Source organism: Rhizophagus irregularis, chromosome 9, assembly GCF_026210795.1.
Source record: "Rhizophagus irregularis chromosome 9, complete sequence".
Classification (NCBI taxonomy): Eukaryota; Fungi; Glomeromycota; class Glomeromycetes; order Glomerales; family Glomeraceae; genus Rhizophagus; species Rhizophagus irregularis.
In genome coordinates this window covers 779,878-781,320 of record NC_089437.1, presented here as the reverse complement: position 1 = coordinate 781,320, position 1,443 = coordinate 779,878, and the positions used below count along the sequence as shown (strand labels likewise).

The following is a 1,443-nucleotide window of genomic DNA, read 5'->3' as shown; positions in this document are numbered from 1 at the left end:
GAAAATTAATTGTTTCGATTGTTTTTGTTACTATTTTCTTATGATGAAAAAGTAATTTTGTTTAATTAATTGTTAGTAAAGCGTAATGTTATTTTAAAGGTAATAGGTTCGCCCTAAACTTTATTGTAATGTTCGCTTAATTAATTTTAATTGGACAAATTTATGGTGAATTTAATGTCATAACAAGAATTATGAAATGAATAAAATATAAACTTTTGTAAAGAGAACTATCGTATTTTGAAAGAAGATAATGGATGAAATATCATGGCGAGAGCTATCGCAATTTGAAAGTTAAGTAGTAATAAAACTAAACCAAGCAAGAATATTAATGTTTCGTGGAGAACGAATATACATTAAAGCAGGGAAGCTTGTTTACCGCCGGGTGGCAGACGGGGGTGACAACGGACACAAAAAATTAAACCGTCTCAAAAGAATCTGTTCCAATATAGATCCTCAAAGCATCGATCTTACAACAGCTGATTTTATTTGGTCACCTTACTTAACTTCATCCCATTATGATTCATCTTTAAAGACATTATTAAAAATCAAAACTTATATTGACAATCAACTACAATTAGAAACTAGCCATCATCAACGTAACAAAATTGAGAAATTCATTAATAGAAGGGATAATGATTTACGTTCAAATCAAAAACGTATGCTTACCTCATTATTAGATCGTGTTCCCGAAAAGATAAAATTAGATAGAATAGTTTTTCAGGACAAGAAAGGCTTACTTACTTTCACTACAGACAAAAACGAAATAGAATCAAAAGCTATTGATTATTACAGCAATATAGGTAAAGTAAATAATTCTCCATTGGCATACGACCCATCTAAACCTTTAAGAGAAGAGTGGAACTCTATTTATCAGCCTATGTCGTCGGGCTGGATGTGGGAGGTGCAAGCACCACCCACCTCCGGGTCTACGACCCATCGCAGTACCTCCTTCCCCCCTACGGGTAAGGATGGTCATCGGTCCTAGAAGACCGCGGTCCTACGGTCCTACACCATAAAAAGACGGACCGGTCCGTCTTAGTGTAGGACCGCGGTCTTTCGGTCCTGTATCACATATAATAAGACCGTCGGTCTTTTTAAGGACCGCAGTCTTTTTAAGACCGATCGGTCTTTTTTCTTTTTTTTGCAAATAAAAAAAGATTTTCTTCCTTAACTTTATTAGGAATAGCCTTGTTTTATAAATGAACACTAATTGGGATGATTTTTAATATAAATTTTTTTTTTTACAAATCACCTGGATTTATGATCATCACATACGTCATGCACTTACTATTATTGTATTAGTGACAATCATATGATCATTTTCGTTTAATCAAACACTAACCTTTTAGCTAAATATGAGTTAAGCATGATAAAACTAGTTGTATTTATGCAAAAATGCATCACAGTGTTCAAACTTGCACAGTAGTTAAAAAATTTTCCCAT

General features: G+C 33.4%; 1 protein-coding gene across 1 annotated transcript; it reads left to right on the top strand.

Annotated features, from left to right (window-relative positions):
• Positions 1 to 328: 328 nt before the first annotated feature.
• On the top strand, positions 329 to 985 carry OCT59_029203 (uncharacterized protein; the record flags this gene model as incomplete). Its single annotated transcript, XM_066142220.1, has 1 exon — positions 329 to 985. One exon carries the CDS (start codon positions 329 to 331, stop codon positions 983 to 985), a length of 657 nt encoding a protein of 218 aa, XP_065994553.1.
• Between the last annotated feature and the right edge of the window lie 458 nt (positions 986 to 1,443).